This window comes from Lissotriton vulgaris, chromosome 12 (assembly GCF_964263255.1).
Source record: "Lissotriton vulgaris chromosome 12, aLisVul1.2, whole genome shotgun sequence".
NCBI classification, from domain to species: domain Eukaryota; kingdom Metazoa; phylum Chordata; class Amphibia; order Caudata; family Salamandridae; genus Lissotriton; species Lissotriton vulgaris.
In genome coordinates, this window is record NC_141700.1 from 149,806,433 (window position 1) to 149,825,893 (window position 19,461).

Consider the following 19,461-nt stretch of genomic DNA (forward strand, 5'->3'; position numbering starts at 1 on the left):
GAGCCTGGAGGGCAAGCTCTAGAATTTTTGCTAACGGCCCTGAAAGGTCAAGGACCTTATCCTGGCACGCTCTGAGCGCGCGATCAATCCCTTTCTTGGGGTCTTTCTTATACTTTTTCAGGAAAGTTGTCATAGAAGGGTCAATGTCGGGCGTAAGGGCTACTTTGTGGGCCAGGTCGGGACGGGGGCACTCAGATCTAAGTCGGGCTCTCACCTCCTTGTCGAAACCTTTCCGGAGGTGAGCTTCTAGATATTCGGCTACAGCCGGGGGAGGGAGCCAGTCAGAGGATCTGGGATGCACAATCTCTGTAGGTTCAAAAGAAAAGGGCGAAGGGGTACCAGCCGGAGAAGCATGCTTGCGTTTCTTGGAGCGTTTGCGGGGAGCGGCGTCAGAAGAATCAGTGCCCGTGTCAGTGTCAGTGGTGGTGTCTTGCAGAGGGGGGGAGGGAGGGGGTCGGGCCGGCAAGGCAGTGTCACCAGAAGAAGACTCCTTGGACTTGTAAATCTTCTCATAGGAGTGGGCGTGGGGCCAGGAGGGGTCAAGGGCCACTTTCTTAGGCGGGGGGGGTCGAGAGGGATCATGACCAGGAATGGGAAGTGTCTTACCAGGGACCAACATCTCTAACTTTTTGGCTAGTGGGAGCAGGGCGGAGGAGAGAGCCTTATCCAGCTTGGCGTCCAGCTTTTTATCAATGATATCCTCCATAGATTCTTCCCCGTAGTAATCATCATTGCCCTGGTAGTCGCACGCAGTACCCTCCTCATCGCAGTACTCATTGTCTGCCATCATCATAAGGGATTGTAGGAAATCCCACTCCAAATCCCCAGAGGGAAGCCAAAAGCGTCAGCCCAAGCAGGGGCGTCAAGTAGGGGAAGTGCCAGGCACAGGAGCCGGAAATATCAATGTCAGAAAGAAATAAGTCCCACTCTAGGACTAATGGAGGGAGAAACAACCCTAATCAACTGAAATAGGGTGTACAAAAATTATCCTGCTACCTCTGTCGCAGGGAAGCTAGGGGTTAATGCACCAGACCTTCGATCGTAGAAAGAGGTGAAAACGCTGCCTCTGCGGTCAAAATAAAGGCCCTCGGCTCCTGGCCAGAAACTGCGTGTATTCCCCTTTCAGCCGGGGCTAGAGCGTCATGCACGGCACTACACGAGGCTGCGCGCGCACACTGCGTGCGCGAGCCCCTGCAGACGCACGCCGGGCCTCGGCCGGGCTCCCGCGTGCGTCCTCTCCCCAAGGGGGGGGCCAAACCCCTCAACAACCGTGACCGCGATGAAGCAGCGGCCGGCGCTGCGGGCAGCAAAGGGGTAAGCCTAACAGCGCAACACGCGCTCTTTACCAGCAATCTAGGGACACGGAGTGAAGCTCCGATATCGGAGGGGAAGGGGGGAAGCAGGCGAGACGCGGGCAGCGTTCGCAGCACACCGGGGATAGAATGCGCGGGGGGGGGGGGTGCGGGCAAAGCGCCGCACCGGGGATGCAACCCGAAGGCTGACAGCGACCTGAGCCCTCCGTGAGGAGGGGGAGCGCCACAGTGAAACAAAGCAAACAAAGCCAGCAATATCAATAACGCAACCACGTTATGCAATACAATTATGAATAGGCACACTAAGCATACGCCAGAGGCGAAAATACATTCAGTCAAAGCATATAAGGATAGGGAGCACTTATCTGGGCTGCGGAGCAGCAAAGAAAGAGGAGGCCAGATTAGTGTCTCTATTCCTTATATGCTTATGATTGCTGTGATTGGCTAATGTTACTGGAGGCGTGGTTCAAAGCCTCATGGGAAATGTTGTTTTTCTTTACTGTTATTGTAATTTCATTGGCTGCTGTTTGTGCAGTAAAGAAATAGAGAAAGCATAATCAGAAGCCTCCGGTCCTGCCATAGAATCAAACTCAAGAAGAAAAAGAAAAAACAAACTGAACACTCTACAACAGCGACACGGTTTAGTTCAGCACAGCAATAGTTACATATGGGCACAGAATTGCTATGTGATACATAGTCGCGCAAAGGAAGTCTCAAATTTCCTACGTAAAATATGTTGTGTGCCAAAAGCTTGACATGATTTCAACATGAATTGGCTTTGAGGAGCGCCAAACACCTCCCCTTGGTGCTGGAAATAGTGGTGGGTGGAAATACCTCCCCCCCCCCCGCCCCCGTTACAAACAGTGGCAGCTGCTGCCAATAAAAGGCGCTGGGCAGTCGCGGTCGGAAATAATAATGAGAAAAGTACTCATCTGCCACTGCCGTGGTGCAACTTCTTGCACGAGTGGGTTGATCGTTTCTGTTCCTGGCAATCCATGGGCCACACTGCACAGGCTCCCAGACTCCCCACCCAATCCAGACGCTGATCTCATGCTATTACCCAGCATGAGAGAAGCTACGGTATTGGTCTGAGCGGACTGGTTTGATGCTTGCTCAGGTACAGGGAACCTGTGCCTCCCTCCACCAGGCTGTGTAACACAGCTGGGTTGGAGAAATGTAAGTGCACATGTCTGTTTGGCCGTCCTAAGACAGCCGGCCCAACCAACATGGCACTTCCAGTGCCCAACTCTCCTCTTCCTTGCGGTTGTCCGTAGAAGGTGGCCCCGCCCTAGACTCGAGCCACTCAGCAGACTCAGCTCATTCAGTGAAAAATAAAATGATAATAAATTGTTTTATTATTTTTTTTGTCATCTGCTGACTGAGCAGTGGGGCGATGCTCATCCGCCACAACTGAGGAGCTGCCACTGGTTACAAATTGTTGCTTATTCTTTTAAAAGGAATGTCGGAGTTTACTTTTTTTTCTTTGACTGCAAAGTGAGGTGATTTTTTTTTTTTAAAGTGAACTATATAAAAATCTTGTTGTGGTAAAGGACGTGTGACAGGAAAGGCAGAAGAATATCAGCTTTTTCTAACACACAACAAAATGTAAATATCTGTAAATAATCTGTATACATATTTCAAAATATATATATTCAGTTAGGAAAGCATAAACAAAGTACATTTTTCTTGTAATTCTCAAGTGTGAAGGAAACAATCATTTTAATAGGATCAAAACAAATCAAGAAACTTTACTTGGTGATGTGCAAATGATACATTCTTTTTGAAACCCAGTAAACATCCGTTATTACTTGTGCACTATGTATATTTTTATCAGTAAATGTACAAATCTGTGCAAATGTAATGCCATTTCAATAGAAAGTGTGCTTTCTGTAAATAATGGTGCACTAGTATTGCATGTTTAGTAATAATTTGCAAACGTTTGCTCTAAGATGGGTGTGACTCATTTGCTTCACTTTTTATTTATGTGATGCTTGGATTTTTTACAATCCGTATGACTTAATAAAATATAACATCGATGGTAGCCCCACTAATCTGAAGTAGCACGACCTGGCTTTGCATGATATCCTAGCAATGAATGAAAACAGACATAGACAATCAGCAAAATATCTCCTGATATTTCCACTTGCAGCAAATGTAAATTCTAATAAATTTCACATTTTACGTTGCTTATCCTTTGACGGTTGTCACTACTGCCATGTATCAATGCAAATACAATTGCAGCATAGTGCAAGGTGTATGTGTGATGCCTAGCATAGGGTTTGTACTGGAAGGGTTCAATATCAGTGCAAAGTACTATGCTTAGCAATAGTTTAAAACTTTTCCCAGGTGGAATTTGGCCTTTATAGTACAGGTAATAATAAACAAGAATTTACAATGCAACGGTTTTGCCTTTGTAAAAGTTAGAGCTATTGGCATTGTAAATGGCAACATTTTTATTTATGTGTTCGTTTTGAAAACAGATAAATAAATGGCATTGTCATTTACAATGGCAATAGCCTAATCTCTCGCAAATGCCACACACACACACACACCCACAGAGAGCCCCCTCACACAGAGCCCCTCCACACAGAGCCTCCCCACACACACACAGGCCCCCCCCACACACACACCCACACAGAGCCCCCCCCACACACACCCACACAGAGCCCCCCCACACACACCCACACAGAGCCCCCCACACACCCACACAGAGCCCCCCCACACACTGCGAGCCCCCACACACACAGAGCACCCCCTCACACTGCGAGCCCTCCCCACACACTGCGAGCCCCCATCCACACACTGCGAGCCCCTAGAGAGTACAATACATAGGGCCTGTGCAATGAGTAAACAACTAGGTGTGAGCGGGAAATCCGTTACGCTCGCGGATTTTGCGGATTTTTGGGAAATCCGCAATCCGCGAATTTTGCGGATTTCCCACAAAATCGCAAAAAAAAATCCGCTAACGTAACGGGTTCAAAAGTTGAACCCCCACTCATGCAACTATTTTACAATGGCGCCAGCAAGCTGCCAGCGCCGTTGTAAAATAGTTACAAAGTTAGCTTGCACAGGAACCACTAGATAAAAAGAAGCAGGTGCTGCTTTATTTTATCTAAGTGCTTCCTGTGCAAGCTAACTTTGTAACTATTTTACAACGGCGCTGGCAGCTTGCTGGCGCCATTGTAAAATAGTTGCATGGCTGGGCACAGGTCTGCAGCTCACTCAAGGGCCCTTCGGGGCGATTGCATAGTAACACACACATGGTCGCTCGAACTAGTTGATGCTCAAATTCAGTGACTCATTCATTAGCCCAAAAACAATCGTGAGCGTCGTCGAGGCTGGACAGGTGTGCCTTCTTCCCAAATCTACCGTGGAAAATCAGCTGTGATGCTGGATAGGCTTTGCATCCTTGACTTTCACGAGCGCAATACCTGTGCTGTTCCTGTGACCAGGAGCTTCTTTCTCTTCATCTGCTGAACTGATCTTTCTCTGACCTTTTATTCACACAAGAGGCACATACCCTACTGGGCACATTGTGTTCGCATGGGTTTCTGAAAGTTCGCACGCGTTTTGTACAATTTCGCAATTTGCGAAATTGTACAAAACCCTCGCGAACTTGCAGAAACCCGTGCGAACATAAAAAAAAATCCGCAAATTCGCGAGAATTCGCGGATTTTGCGGATTGCGAGTTCGCAAATCCGCAAAATTCGCGAACGCGAGATTCGCAAAATTCGCCCATACCTATAAACAACACCAACTCCCCCCTCCTTCCAGAAAGATGCCACGGAGGTGTTATCTGTTAGCAAATAACCCGGATCGAACCAGGGACCGTGGCTCTAAAGGAAAACGCTTTCCTTGGCTGATTTCTGCGGCCATCAGAGAGCTCAGGCTGGGCTAATGCAGGCGCGACCTGGAGAAGAAACCCATTAACGTCCATTAGTAGAAGCAAGAGCTGCTCCCAGGAGAGGCTGCAATCTCTGTGGAAGGAGGCGGGGTCTGAACACTGGTGGTGGACGGGGAGAAAGGAGTGGATAGACAGTTTTTATATAGCGCATCGCCTGACATTTACACTGCCTCGTGGAGCTGTTCTTTCTTAGCCAGGCTGGGGACAGGTTGCCCCAGTTTAAGGTGCTGCTATGGTAAGGGGAGGGGGGTGGAGGTCTGCATCCGCACTTTTTTTGTCTTATTATTGTGTTGTAGAAGCCTGGAGTCCTCTTTGACCTCAGGTGTCCTTCCACCCGTTGTCATTGACTTGCTAAATATAGGATTGTTATTGAACCTTTTCTATATGTGAATGTAAAGCTGCATTTAGAATCAGAAAAGTACACCCATGGGTACTCGAAAGCACAGCACTAGCTGGGTCAGGAACTCACACTGGGCACGGGGCGGGTGAAGACTTGCGCCAGGGCTGTCCTGGCCGCTGTGCCCGCTGTGTACTCTGCATTGGGGAAAATACTTCATGGTATGCAACAATGTCAGGAAACAATGAGGTGTTTCAGTTCCTCGTGGTCTGCCTTAGTACCCTGGATCACTATTTCTCCAGAGCAGAAAATCATTTAGTGCCAATGAAAAAATTGTCGGCCAGATACACACACATACAAACTTGACGGCTTTGTTTTTCTCGGTCTAAACCCTTCTCCAGAACGAGCTCTGCATATTTGTACCCGTCATTGCTTTCTGTCTCTTCGAGGACAAAATGCAGGTTACTGCTCAGATGTCGGGCTCTCGGGCATTCCTGACAGCAATGCGCATTCCTGGCTACGTGGACTCCGATATATTTAAATCAACAGCATTCTTTAAAAAACTCGGGATGTTATCGTTAATATCCTGGATGTGCACGTCCACGTGAAATATTTTTAAGGGATTCTCCACAACGGTCTGCAATTTGATGTAGCAACTGTCTGATTCCGCACACAGCTCCTCCCGGTAGATCCTGTCATTCACGTGCAGTGTCCCCGCATCCTCGTTTAACGTAAAATACTGAGTCCCAGCAGCAGAAACAACATGAACTTTCCTTTCAGACAAATCCTGCAGATTTAGCCCCAAGTCCTTTCCAAGATTCCCAACAACTGAACCTCTCCTCATTTCTTCCGGTATTGAGTATTGTATTCGCCCTGCAACTTGTTCACAAACGATAATAACAAGCATTGGGGTGGGAACGGGCACAACAATGACGGACAATGGGGGGTAGGGGGTAGGCGGGAACGGGCACACACGGACAGCGGGTAGGGGGGTGCGGGAACGGGGAACACGGACAGCGGGAGGGGGGGCGGGGAAGACAGGACAGCAAGCACTCACCTGGACTTCCTCCGGCGGCGGCGGTCAGCCGCGGAATGACAAAAACAAACACGGACGACAAAAAAAAAAGAAACCCCGCCCACCGCTGCATGACGTGGGGCCAAAAGCGAAAATCTGGTCCGAAGTGATGGACAGCCCACATCTCAATGAAAAAACTTCCTTTAGTCATATGCACGTGGCTATTTGCATACCTGTGGTTTTTTAATGAAATAGGTCTAGTTGTATTTAATGAAATAGGTCTAGTTGTATATGCGTCCCCTATTTCCAGGGGCGGGAGATGGGCGGGAAAGGCGACCACGCCCACTCGAGCAGGAAGGCGGGAGCCGGCTCAATGCCGGACCAGATTCGGGGGCGTTGACGAGAACAGGCTTTCGGCTGACGTAGCCAAAAGCGAAAAATTCTCGGGAACGCCCCCGAATCTGGTCCGGGATTGACGGACAGAGCCCTCTCCCAATGGCTAGCCTCCATTTATGGAGCTAGCCAATGGGAGGAGGGGGCGGATACCCGACCCCACAGAGAAAAACATGAGGTTGTCCTGGCGCATGCGTACTTCGTACGCATTTGCTAGGCAAGACCTAAAAAGTTGTAGAGATAAAAAAAAAATGTAATGTCTACTTCAAAGAGGTGTCATTTTTGGTTCAAAGCCATGCCTACCATTTTTAGTACATAGGGCCCAATTCACAGAACTAACTTAAGACAAAATCCTAAACTCACTACTTTTGGTATTCACAGAAGATAGGATTTTGTCTTAAGTTTGTCTTAAGACAGACTTAAGACAGACTTAAGACAAAATCCTAACTTAAGTCTGTCTTAAGTCTCTCTTAAGACAAACTTAAGACAAAATCCTAACTTCTGTGAATACCAAAAGTAGTAAGTTTAGGATTTTGTCTTAAGTTAGTTCTGTCAATCGGGTCCATAGAGTTTGCAACAAAAAAAGGGGAAAAGGACAGGCATGAGATACAGCGCATTCCTGCCCTTTTCTTTGGACGCAGGGCAGCGCCGTAAAATTCTTGCGGTGCTGCTCTGCGCCAAAACCTCATAAGTGAGGCCCCTTGTATGAAATGTGCCACAAAATCAATGGCCAGGAATGGCTGGGGGTATCAATGAGCATAAGGACCACTGTGGAGCCTTCAATATTGCGCCCTCTCGTTGAACGAGAATGACCTGTATCTGATACTTGCCCCCTGCTTCGTGAATTTTGACTCCGGGCTAGAATTGTTCATGACTTACATCTTTTATTACTTTTGCTGTTTCAGATAAAGGAAAGATACACAAAGTGCTGCAGAGCGGTTCCCAGACTGTCATCCTGGCTGAGCTCAGTCCCTTTAAAGAAGAATCACCGGTGTCCACCTTGGGCCTGGACTCCACCACGGTGAGTCTGCCCTCCACAACTACCTTGCACCACTCTCTCCCTTGCCAGCCTCTCAGTGCAATACTCTGTGGCCAAAAGAGACAGACTTTTTTCAGGTTTCAAAGTCACCAATTAGGATTGTGATGACATCACTGGAAATTACATCATGTGACCGTATGCCCGATAATGACATCACAGGAAATAACAACACTGGAGGCAGGTCATGTGAAAAGAAGGTGTGACATAACTATTGTGAAGCGCTCTGATATCCTTAGGGATCATGTTTGCGCTATATAAAACTTTATGAATAAATGTGCGACTGGGGTGCTGTATCGCACACCTAAGTCACTAACGCATATCTTTTCTGGCCCTACAAAATACAAAATCTCTGTAATGCCAGTAATTAAGTCCAGTTGCAATGTCACAATAATATTTATTTATCAGCGCACGTAAAGCGAAGCTTCTTGGCAACACTGGGTAAAACACTGCACAAGGATAAAACAAGGTCTAATGAACAACAGCAAGATCAGAGGTTACATTAGAAAGTCTTAAGCTTTATCCAGATAGTGAGGAGGCATGTACATAGATCAAATGTCAGTTTGTTAAGCTCTTTACCTGTTATAGCTGACAAAGTCCAAACAATTAAACTGGTCATTTGTTTAGATCTCCGGACCTCTAGCAGGAACAGTGGCGAAGCAAGGGGCATTGGGGGTGATGCACGAAGTTTGGCTGTGGCAGCGTCCCCGCCGCTCTTACCTGTGGCTGTTGCGGGCCGGCAAAGGCAGGAATTGTCAGCACACCCCTCCCCACCTGCTTTTACATTCGCCAGCTGTGGGCAGAAAACGCAGGGACCGCCACGGGTATGCCACTGCAAAAGACACACAATTGATGGACGGAATGCAGACCAAAACAAACATTCACCTCCAGTCAAAAGATCTGGGTTAAATCCATCATTCTTTTGCTCACCATGCCACCCCAGTTTAGACCTGGCCATATGCAAATCAGTCTTGACCCTGTACCTCATGGGAACAGTCCAGCCCGAACTGCCAAGCCAGATCCTTCCTGGACCGGAAACAAGCATCCTAGGACTGGTTTCGGGGTTTCACCCCTCTTCAGCCAGGATAGCTTGATTCCAGTGGCATAGTGAGCCCAGGACCCACGTCTGGGCATACCTGGCGCACTTAGGGCAAGAAAGCAAAAGTCATATAATTGATGGATGGAATGTAGAACAAATCAAAACACTGAGCAGGAATAGGAATTTGTCAGAGGGACTTAGTTATTTGAGTGTATGTAGTTGCTGCTGGGCATGGATTTCAACGTACAAAGTACCTTATTTAGAGTTCAGTGGATAGGGTACTCACCCATCAGCATGGTGAAGTACCCTGTTAATCAAAGTAATGCTTCACACACTTAATTTAGAATCAGTGAAAACACCATATTTCCACCAGATGAGCCCCGGCTGATGGAAACCTTTGACCAAAGTCCTAGAAAACATTCTGAGGTAAGTTTTTCCTAGTAGTCCTAAAAGAAGGGGTAATGCCACCAACCTGGAAGGGGGCCATAATTAGGCCAATTCACAAGAAAGGGAGCAAAGAAGAGCCACAAAACTACCGGCTAATCAATCTGCTAGATATAGGCGAGAAAGTGTTCTCTAAAATTGTGCTGAAACAATTGAATGCATGGGTAGATGAGTTTCAAATAATACCCACAGAACAGGGTGGATTTAGAGCAGGCCACTCTACAATAGACCACGGATTTGCGCTATGGGCGATGGCGATGAAGTCGACGGAACAGAACGGCAAGTTATGCTGCTGTTTTGTCGACTTCAGAGCAGCCTTTGATTCGGTGGATCGGGCCTGCTTATGGGAGTTATTAGAGAGGCTGAAGATTCCCAATGATCTACTCACTATAATAAAAGAACTCCACAGGGAAAACTGGGGGCAAGTAATTAAGGATAAGGTGGGTTCTTTAACACCAAAAATACCCATAGCTAATGGATTAAGACAAGGCTGTGTGTTGGCCCCACAGCTCTTTTCGATCTTCCTGTCAGATCTTCCGGCACATCTAGAGGTGGAGGGCAGTGCCAGCCCTAAAATGGATGGCAAAAAAATACCCTGCCTATTGTACGCAGACGATCTGGTGATAGTAGACCAGACCGAGAGGGGCCTCCAAAGGAAGCTTAACGCCTTCAATACATACTGTGCCAGTAAATTCTTAACAATCAATTTAGATAAAACTAAAACCCTATGCTTCGGGAAAAAGATAAGCAAATTTACTTGGTATATAGGTGATCTCAAACTGGAGACAGTTAATGAATATCGATATCTGTGTTTGTGGTTCGATAGAGCTTTTAATTGGAACTCCCACCTGGATACCCAAAAAGCTAAGGCACTCTCTTCCATATGTGGTCTAAAAAGGTTTAATGGGGTATATGGAGAGATGTCACACCGACCTATGCTGAGAGCTTTCGAAGCAATGATACCTTCTCAAGTTTTATATGGCGTTGAGATCCTTTATTTGAGCGGTAAGGGATCCTGGGACGTGATAGAGGGGAATTGCTTAAAAAGACTCTTATCCCTTCCTCAATCTTCGATGATACAAGCCATCAGGTTAGAAATAGGCACAAAATCCTGGAAAATACAAACCCAGATGGCTGTGATTAGATTCTGGAAGAGATTGGAAGACCCCGAAAGCCAAAAAGTAGCATATTGGTGTCGCAATGAAATACTGAGAAGCGAGCTAAAATGGGCAAAAATCTGTAGGGACAAACTGAAAGGAATCTGCAACTCATTAGAGATCGATTGGGACCAGGAAACGCTTCAGGTCCTTAGTACCAAAGGGGAGCTGAAGCAAAGGGGGAAGGAAGTTTCTAAAGCGATTGATATAGGCTATCTAACAAATAAAAAATCAGTGGCGCATATGCTAAATGCTTGGCCTAACGAAAATTGGTTCCCCTACCTTGATAGACTACCTAACCGCGGGTTCAGGCAAGAGATCCTGAGGTGTCGAATTGGGATTAACCCGTGGATAATAAACAAAGAGCTCAAAGCTAAATTATTAGATCAAGAAGGCCATTGCAAGTGTAAGTTGAGAACCAAGGGAGACTGGCCGCATATTCTGTTGGACTGCCTGTTTCTCCTAGAGCAGAGAAAACTATGGCTGCGCCCGGTTTTCCTAAAATATGGAATAAAAACAAGAATGCAGGCAGCCAGCCTCCTAACAGAAATACCCTTCATTGATATTGTAATTGCCCTAGGGAAATTCTTAAAGGTGACCCAGAGTGCACTGAGAACCAAGGGAAAAATGTAGTACTGTATGAAGTTTTACTGACTGAAATTGTTACGATGGTAAGAAAAGTGAATAGGTTTTTAACTTTTATAACATGTTTTAAGGTATTTGTAATTTTTTACTGGTGATTAGTATTTTATAGTTTGGACTTTGTATTTTTGAAAATGAAATGTAGAATTGCTTTTTAAAGAATAACATTTTAAAAATAAGTATAGGTATTTATTGTATACACCCCTTATTGCGTTATGCTCACTGCTTTGTTTAAAGACTACGGTCATAATAAACATACATTTTGACTTGACTTGACTAGTTGGGATCACCTTGTAAAGCATGGTTCTTCCGAACAGAAAGATAAATAAATGACACACGCACTGTGAGAAAACTCCCATTGTGTCAGGGGAATTTGCTACATGGGTGGTTGAACATGGCAAACGGCACAGCAAAGCTTCAATGTCTTCAGAAGATCCACCATAGTGGAAGATCATATGAAGGTACACAGATCTCTGCCAGCCTGGTGGTAAATTCTATGATGGCGAGCTGTAGTCCACCAGGGCAACAGATGGCATCTGGTTTAATGGAGTACAGTCAAGCGTTCACTAACATAGGCCTGAAGTGGGTTTCATGATGAAGTTTTAATCCACACCTTCCTCCAAAAGGCGTAGTATTAATCCTGTTAATTGGTGCTTTGCCACAAGCGGAGTATCCTAAGTCTTGAATCAGTAGCGTTGGCCATAGAGCAGCGCCACTGATCCTCTCATTCGCCTTCACTACTGCCGCGCCTCAAACTCACCCTCAGACGGACACATGACTTCCTCTTCCATGTTCACTATACCCTTCACACTCATTCTCCTTTCCATCTATAGTGCTTGCACCTTGTGTTTTCTCACTCTCAGACCCTTATCTCATCAGGAGAAATCTACTAATTTCAGAATGCATGCATAACTGTGAACATTTCTGGGATTTCTCACAGAATATTCAGTGATATGAGCTTGTCCACCCCAGTGCTGTTCCCATAGCTCTCTACCCTTATGACACTTCTTCCCCCGCATATTCCCCATACACAGTCGTCATTATCAGTGATGAGTAGACGCAAGCAGGCATCACCGCTTGATGTGCTGCTCATTACAGTTATTCTGAATTTGTGGTACCCTGCCAGTGGCTATGATGTTTCTTTGCTTACAACACTGGCCTATCTACCCAACACCTACCACTGGCATAATCTATCAGACAAACACTAACATTATCATATAGCAGGTCACAGACACTCTAAGGCGCACATGCATCAAAGGTAGGAATTGCGAGTCCTTAATAGCGATTATTAAGGAATCCCTATTAAGGAGTTTCAATTACCTATGCATGTAGGTTTTGCAAAAAGAATTGCGATTCCTACATATTCCTTAATAGCGATTCGCAAATTGTGATCCGCCATTAAGGAATGGCTTCCCATTTAGAATGAATAGGATTGCATTTGCAATTTGCGCGTATCAAATATGTACTCGCAAATCGCGCATGCAATTACAAGGGTGCAAGGGGGCCAAAAGGCAGCCTGATGCACCCCCAAAAAAGGTAAGATTGCACATGTGGTGCACATGTTTGCACCACAATGCACTTTGAAAAATTAATTTTTTAGAGGAATTGCAAATTACCATCAACTCGAAGTTGATGGTAATTTTCGATTCCAAATTGTGAAAATGCAATTTGCGAGTGCATAATGCATCGCATTTAGGGAATCGCAATTTGCGATTACCTAACTGCTTTCACAAAATAGCTAAAATTTGCTATTGCCTATTTTGCGAATTGCTTGTGGGTTGATGCATTTCAAATGGCTAAATACCGGTCGCAAAAGGGCCGATTCTGCGAATCGGTCAGATTGCGACCAGTATTTTGCTGGATAAACGTAGCCCTAGAACTGAAAAAACAGGAAAGTGTTTTTATGAGGGAAACTGCTTTGATCGGCTACAATCATTATTATGGTTTTTTTTTTAATCTTTACCGGCTCCATGAATTAAAGCCTATTCACTCTGCTGCTGGAGCTCGTATTTCCCAGCACTGCTGAATTTCAGGACTGACAGAAATGTATGTGCCCTGAGGGACACATACCTCTCTCTTTTTCCTAATCTAACCTGTATTGGGTCGCCTAAGTCAATATACACTATGGCCTGTGCGAGGTGTACTGCACCACATGGCCTACAATCATAGAGCTTACCCTTGTTAAGAGTCAGCAGCAGTAGTATCCCTGTAGAATCGATTTCTGCCCAAGTATGATTCTACTAGTGTTACCCCAGCCAACATGATAGAGTGCGGGAATACAAGGCTCACTTTCAAATGCACCAGGAAATGCTATCGGCCACAGAAATGGTAAATATGAGGGAAAAAATCCCTAGAATGGAGGAAAACCAGCTGGAAAGCACCCAGTTACTATTGGTCTGGCTAATTATTCCCCATTACAGGAACTTTAAATATTAATACCCAAAATTAGGCTTGGAGATACTGTTATCCTCCCAACCTAATTCTGCGCATCTCATAAGAATGCTTCATAAGACTGTGGCTACCAGATGTGCTTCCCCAAAGAATGGCCTGATTACACAGACAAAAAAATGTGAATTTAATTAATTGTAGTTTTTGTGTTACTTTGTTTTGGAAATAGTTTAGTTTATTTTAGGAAATATGTTCCAGTGAGTCCCAGTCATTGCCGGAAATATATCTAGCTGTCTTTAAATCTAGTCATCATCAAATTTTACTTTGTTCCATTTTGATTGAACTGTACTTTACATTATCGCCATCTTTGTCTTAGTAAGAGAGTGTAGGAACTCAGGGGCGATAAAATTATCGCTGCTTTATCGGCAGGAAACTGCCGATAAAGTGGCGATAATGGGCTTGATAATATGCTCTATGGAATTCCAATTGAAGCCCATGTTAGATGTCCTTCACATTTAACATGAGCTTCGATTGGAATTCCATAGAGCATATTATCAAGCCCATTGTCGCCACTTTATCAGCAGTTTCCTACCGATAAAGCGGCGATAATTTTATCACCCAGGCTTGATAATGTGCCCCCCAATATTTAAAGCCGACATGTGTTTCACTGTAGTGGTCTGGGTAATAACCACATGAGCTTTTCTCTGGGGTCAGAATATGTGCCACTTCTAAGACATAGCTATCCAAAGTTTTTTCGATAATTCTGTCAAACTAGTGTCTTGGGCCCATCAACAAATAATAGTTATCAAGCATCTATCGAGTTACTCCATCATCCTCAAGGGGCAAGGGTCTAAGATAACTACCTGTCAACGGAATCCCAATACCCTGCAATTTTGATGTATGGCTTGGTTCACCATGCTGGCAATTTTTTATTGAAACTGCATACGCAAATTGGTTACTGAAGGCAGGCAGATGTCTTCAAGTGCAATCAATCAATCAATCAAGAACATTTATAGAGCGCACTACCTACCCGTAGGGTCTCAAGGCGCTTGGGGGGGGGGGGGGGGGTGCCGCTACTGCTCGAACAGCCAGGTCTTGAGCTGCTTCCTGAAGGAGAGGTGGTCTTGGGTCAGGCGCAGGTCGGCCGGGAGGGAGTTCCTGGTCTTGGCGGCCAGGTAGGAGAAGGACCTTCCTCCTGCAGTGGCTCTTCGGATGCGGGGGACGGCGGCGAGGGCGTGGCTGGCAGATCGGAGGTGGCGTTTGGGAGCGTAGAAGTTGATGCGGTTGTTGAGGTAGCTTGGGCCTTGATCGTGGAGAGCTTTGTGTGCGTGGGTAAGGAGGCGGAAGGTGATTCTCTTGTTGACCGGGAGCCAGTGCAGGTCTCTTAGGTGTCCGGAGATGTGGCTGTGTCGTGGGATGTCGAGGATGAGTCTGACTGAGGCGTTCTGGATGCGCTGGAGTCTCTTCTGGACCTTGGCGGTGGTTCCGGCGTAGAGTGCGTTGCCGTAGTCCAGTCGGCTGGTGACGAGGGCCTGGGTGACGGTCTTCCTTGTCTCCGTGGGGATCCACCAGAAGATCTTCCGAAGCATGCGCAGGATGTTGAAGCACGACGAGGAGACGGCGTTGACTTGCCTGGTCATGGAGAGGGAGGAGTCCAGGATGAAGCCCAGGTTGCGTGCGTGGTTCGTTGGTTTGGGTGCGGTGCCCAGGGCGGGGGGCCACCAGGAGTCGTCCCAGGCGGAGGGCGAGGAGCCCAGGATGAGGACCTCCGTCTTATCTGAGTTCAGTTTCAGGCGGCTCGTCGTCATCCACTCGGCTACCTCTTTCATCCCTTCGTGCAGGTTGGCTCTGGCGGCGGCGGGGTCGTTGGTCAGGGAGAGGATCAGCTGGTTGTCGTCGGCGTAGGAGATTATGTTGAGGTTGTGTTGGCGTGCGATGGCCGCGAGGGGGCTCATGTAGACGTTGAAGAGAGTAGGGCTCAGCGAGGATCCTTGAGGGACGCCGCAGATGACTTTGGTGGCCTCTGACTTGTACAGTGGTAGGCGGACTCTCTGTGTTCTTCCGTCGAGGAAGGAGATGATCCATTCCAGTGCCTTCTCCTGGATTCCGACGTTGCTGAGGCGCTGAGTGCAGGATAAAAAAGTTCATCTAAACATAAGCAGTGCATATACGCGAATAACTCAAAGGGCGACAAGCTTATGCCTACCTCTCCCAATAGTCTAATTGACCTAAAAACTGCTAGTGATCGAGACACACCAACATAGACTTATGTTATATGTTAAAAAATTCTTATAAAATGCACATACACCGATTGGTTTCATGGCGCTGCTCTAAGAGATGCCGGAGCCCTGTTGAATTACTCGTATGCTTGTCTAAACAGCCAAGTCTTGAGGACTTTCCTGAAGCTCAAGAGGTCAGTGCAGGATCGAGTTTCGGAGGGAAGGGAGTTTCAGTATCTGGGTGCCAGTACTGCTAACCTGCAGCTGCCCAGACCCTTCAGTACGAATGAGGGTATTGTCAGGAGGTGCATGTGAGCTGAGCGCAGGTTATGCGTGTGTGTATGCCTTTGAACAAGGCTGTCAATGAATTTGGGACTCCTGCCATTCAAGGATTTAAAGACGAGGCAGCCTACCTTAAAGGCGCATCTTATGATCCAGCCAGCTCCAGTACAAGACTTTCGAAGTCCCTTTCAAAAAAACATTTTGCCTTTTGGGTGCCACTTTACCCTAGCAACAAGGTAGTTTTTCAAATTCTTCCTTCCTTTCCACTAAGCTCCTGCGGCGTCATTGAGTGGCACCCTAATAGAATGGAATGTCATGCTCCTTCACATGTGCATTCTACATTCAACCTCCACAACTCCATGTTTCGAGTCCTCTTGCCTAGCCGCTCAAATTATGTTGCCTTATGAAACCCATTTTTCTCCCTTACGGTATTACCTCATAAAGGTCCATCTGCAAAGAATATCTTTTTAGGACCTCGGTTAACAAAGAATTTTAGATTTTACACAAAATATACATGAGAAATTCGTAGTGGGGATAGCAGTCAGCCCTCTCCATTCACTGGTCTTCAGTAGAGTCATTCAGATTGTGCTTGGATCACACTTCAGTTATTGGTCCCTTTCTGTGTCAGGGACTGTAAGATAATGTGCTTTAAATAATATTATATATTTCGGCAAAGGGTTCAAAAGAAATACCGCTGCACACCAATCTTCCAGTAGTTTGCACTATTTCATTCTGCGTTCAGCAAACACCAACACGTTTCAACTCCAACGCGTCTTGTTCATAATCAGGAAGTCCTTTTTCCACTTCAGTTTGTGTACTGTTTCCTGTCCTGCCCATTAGGAGGCATTCTGGGATATAGAGTCCACAAAATACAATACATTAAAAACCATTACATACATCTTGGCAATTATTGTTGCACTGTAGGCTTGTCGGAGTTGAAGCACTTTGGTGTTTGCTGAACTCTGAATACAATTGTTCAAACTTCTGGAAGATTGGCGTGCAGCTGTATTTATTTTGAACCCTTTATCAAAAAATAATGAGGGGAACTAGTCTACCCCTATCGCCAGCATGACAGCTGAGTGGGCCGCTGTAATCACTTTGATATATAAACATTGTCAAAGTGAAAAATTGACAACCAAAAGAGACTTGTTGGCTTTACCAATGCTTGTTTAACTCTGGTATGCTTAATAGTCTAATGTTTCCTATCTCTCTCTCAAAATATGTCTCTGCATTAACGTCAAGGAATTTAGTTATATACACAAACAGCCACAAGCGCCCGTGATGCGAACAGGTAAATTCGATATTTCTGGTGGCAATGTATCATGTTCCCCTTTTTGGCTTTGCAGTCATTCCATGGACTTCAAATAGGGGTAGTAAGGGGCAGCGCCTACCCCTAGCTTGCCCATTGGTGCACCTGACTTTGTCCTTGCTACTCCTGCTCTCAATGTCACAAAGACTCTGGCAGGAACAGAATGTAAACAGGGCTCTGAAACTTCTGTTTACTTTCTTGAGGTTCCACTTCTCGGCAATCCAGTACATCTCTCAGCAGCAAAAAGAATGCTATTTAGCAGTTAAGGGCCTGTGAAAGGCTCAGACCTGTGATGTCACCCAAGGCATTTTGGTGAATTGACGTCCACGACTGCGATCTGGAGAATTTTTCCAAACCTATGTATGTCGCCCAGACTTTTGACTGAAGGAAGTATTTATTCCTTTAGGGCAGGTTTGTAAGCCCCTTGTGACACTTTTGCACCACTGTTGCATCACTTTTTGTGACACAGCGGCGGCATAAAGAATGCCCCACATTGCGGCCCATTTACAATGTGACACATCTAGGGAGATGCGTCACGATATAAAGCCCTGCTCCACATTATACCTGCGTCAGGTATAATGTATGCAGGGAGGGCGTTCCCACGCAGGAAAGACTTGTAGAAGTGCTGCAGTGAAATCTACAAGATTTCACTGCGCCTCTTCTAGGATGCCACTGCGAAAAAACCTTACGCCTGCTTGGAGTAGGTGTAAGGAGTGACGCAGCACAATATGTATAGACCTACCCATGCATTGCTGGAGTTATGTCGTGCTTGCGACACAACTCCAGCAATGCGTGACTTTTGCACTAACAGATGTGTTAGAATTTCTGACACATCTGTCAATCCTTGTGCCATGGTGCGCTGTATTTTAAATACGATGCATCCATGGTGGCGCGAGGGTTTTGCACGATGCAGGCGCAGGGAAACTGACGCATCTCTGCTCTAACACAGAGATGCATCAGTTTCTTCTAAATCTGCCCCTAGTTCTTTAACATGGCAGAAATTAAGACATGTTTCTCATCCTTATTCATACACCATGGAAAATATAATGCCCAGTCAGATGCTTTCCATGCCCAAGCACCCTCCACCTTGCCTCAGTTGCTAAATTGCTGATTGCTGTTGATATGGTCAGAAGCATTGTAGGGTGAGCAGACTTTATCTAATACATCAATCACTCATGGCCAGATTTCATCAGTTTTTGGAAAAGTTGCCTTAGCCTCTCACAACTAATCTCTGTCTCTTTCAGGGGCATCTTTATGCGAGTACCGAAACAGAGGCCACCAGGCTTCCTCTGGCGAACTGCACACAGTATGGCAAAGCCTGCTGGGAGTGTGTCTTGGCCCGCGACCCCTACTGTGGATGGGATCCGGCTGGTAAACAGTGCACCTTACTCTCCAAACCAGTGAACGACACCACCAAGTGAGTCTTGGATGCAATAAAAATGTCTCACACACTTGCTGTTTCTGTGGAAATGCCACACACCACCTTCCCCACCCCTTTTTCCTCCGACATGTACAACCTCCTCTTACCTGTGGTATCTTCTTGCCCACAGCATCATGCTTCAGAGTCTGGATGCAAAGAACGTAACAGCATGCGAAGATGGGTTAGGTAGGTAAAGCGGGCATTCAGTCATCCGGGGGCAAGAGATGGGGTTGAATATCTGTAGAGTCTTTTAGTCACCAATTGCAAATTACGTAGCATTTTAAAATCTTCAATTTATAGGTTTCTTTTTTATGTTTATACACTTTATTAAACTGGTAATATTATTTCATTTTCAGACCCCCTATATAGGCAACCTGGGCCCCAGAGGAAGTTGGTTTACAGGTCAATAATCGTTGGTTTAGACTCTTTGCAAGTCTTCCTCCTCTCAACCTTTGTGTGTCTGGGCCAACTAATGCCCAGATGTGAGTCTCCTCTTGTCTGTGACACAGGGTCCAAGCTATAACTCATAGATGAGGCCTAAAAATGCCCAAAACAGTCTGGAG

The 19,461-nt window shown here is 46.1% G+C and overlaps 1 protein-coding gene across 2 annotated transcripts in view; it reads left to right on the top strand.

Annotated features, from left to right (window-relative positions):
* LOC147673720 (semaphorin-7A-like) overlaps positions 1-19,461 on the top strand; it is a 236,386-nt gene that overhangs the window by 182,218 nt on the left and 34,707 nt on the right. For both annotated transcript variants that reach the window (XM_086947636.1, XM_086947637.1), the window contains exons 11-13: positions 7,868-7,983; positions 18,723-18,895; positions 19,029-19,084. In XM_086947636.1, coding sequence (XP_086803762.1) covers positions 7,868-7,983; positions 18,723-18,895; positions 19,029-19,084 — 345 coding nt within the window. The remainder of the gene's footprint in view (positions 1-7,867; positions 7,984-18,722; positions 18,896-19,028; positions 19,085-19,461) is intronic.